At 72.9% G+C, this 1,331-nt stretch overlaps 2 protein-coding genes across 2 annotated transcripts; both read right to left on the bottom strand.

The window, feature by feature from the left end:
- Nucleotides 1-45: 45 nt before the first annotated feature.
- Asppvi_003772 (uncharacterized protein) lies at nucleotides 46-940 on the bottom strand (the record flags this gene model as incomplete). The annotated part of the gene is made up of 2 exons (XM_043307591.1): nucleotides 46-732; nucleotides 779-940. 2 exons carry the CDS (start codon nucleotides 938-940, stop codon nucleotides 46-48), a joined length of 849 nt encoding a protein of 282 aa, XP_043163526.1.
- Nucleotides 941-1,089: 149 nt separating this feature from the next.
- Nucleotides 1,090-1,314, bottom strand: Asppvi_003771 (uncharacterized protein; the record flags this gene model as incomplete). The annotated part of the gene is made up of 1 exon (XM_043307590.1): nucleotides 1,090-1,314. A coding segment is annotated over one exon (225 nt), but the record flags the coding sequence as incomplete, so codon positions are not given.
- Between the last annotated feature and the right edge of the window lie 17 nt (nucleotides 1,315-1,331).

The following is a 1,331-nucleotide window of genomic DNA, read 5'->3' as shown; positions in this document are numbered from 1 at the left end:
GTAGCCTTGTTGCTACGAGTCGCTGAGCGTCAGCCCGATCCTTGGCTAGATTTGTTGGCAAACACCTCCCATCAACGGGCCCGGCAGCGCCGGGCGCTTGGAGGGGGGCCCAGACACCTTTCTCCGGAGACGCGGGGGGGCACCGGTGACGGCCGGTCCCCTCGGGATCTCCACCTCCATGGACTCTCGCCAGTTGGCCGGCCGAGATGGCCGCGGGGACCCGCGCGCCGCCGCCGCCTGGTGACGAAGGGCAGTGACCAGTTGGCTGGGGCACATGGCCGCACGGGCGGCGCGCGGTCTGCCGGCGCAGGTGGGCCTCCCCCCGGAACGACGTTCGGACCCGGGAACGTTTGCGCGCACGATGATGGGCCGGGCGAGGTCGGTGGGTATGTGTAGGAGAAGGGCCGCCGGCGGCGCGCGCGAGGGTCCCGGTTGAGGGGAGTCGGTTGAGGGGGGCTGGGGGCCCGGTAGGCGCGCGCCCTCGAGGCGAGCAGAGAGTCGCGCGCGCGAGGGCGACGAAGGGAGGGCGAGGAGGGCGAGGAGGGCGAGGAGGAGGAGGAGGGGGAGGCGCGCAGGCGAGCGCGCGGCGGCCAGTTGGCTGGCCGAGTTGGCGCGGCGGGGGGCGCCGCGCGGGCGGGCGGCAGGGTGACCAGTTGGCGGGAGCCCCTTGGGCAGGCCGGCCGCCGGCAGGCAAGGGCGCGCGCCATGGACAGACGCTGGCCGAGCGACACACTCGCAGGCACCGGGGGTGACCAGTTGGCCGGCGCGCGCCAGGGACCGACACCGGGTCGAGAGACACCCAGACGGACACGGGAGGCGCCAGAGGTGACCAGTTGGCCGGCGCGCGCGCGCCCTTGTCGGCACCGGAGAGCCGCGCGCCGTCTACGGGGACACTTGCAGCGACACGCACATGGCCGTCGGCCTCGACGGATGCCGGCATGGCCCGCCGGCGGCATCCATCCGTGGGGATACGCAGACACCCACCCATCCATCCATATATATATGTGCATATGCACCCGCATCCCCCCCCGACATCTGCACGGAGGTAGGTCGGCATGGCCCACCGGTGCCATCTAGCCAGCTAGCGAGCTACCGATCCATCCATCGCGATACACGGACAGACACACAGACCCCGCGGCCGATATAGGCCGGGCGCGCGCGCCCTGCCGCAGCGAGCGATGGGCCGCGCGCGCGGAGGGGACCGGTGGGCAGGCGGGCGCAGGCTTCGAGGGCCGACCGGCCCTGCGCGCGCGAGACGGCGCGAGTGACCAAGTCCCCTTGCGGCCCAAGCAACGGGCGAACCTGAGAGGCCCACTTTGTATGGGCGCGCG

The sequence above is a fragment of the Aspergillus pseudoviridinutans genome, assembly GCF_018340605.1.
Source record: "Aspergillus pseudoviridinutans IFM 55266 DNA, scaffold_20, whole genome shotgun sequence".
Taxonomy (NCBI): Eukaryota; Fungi; Ascomycota; class Eurotiomycetes; order Eurotiales; family Aspergillaceae; genus Aspergillus; species Aspergillus pseudoviridinutans.
This window is presented reverse-complemented; position numbering and strand designations above follow the sequence as displayed.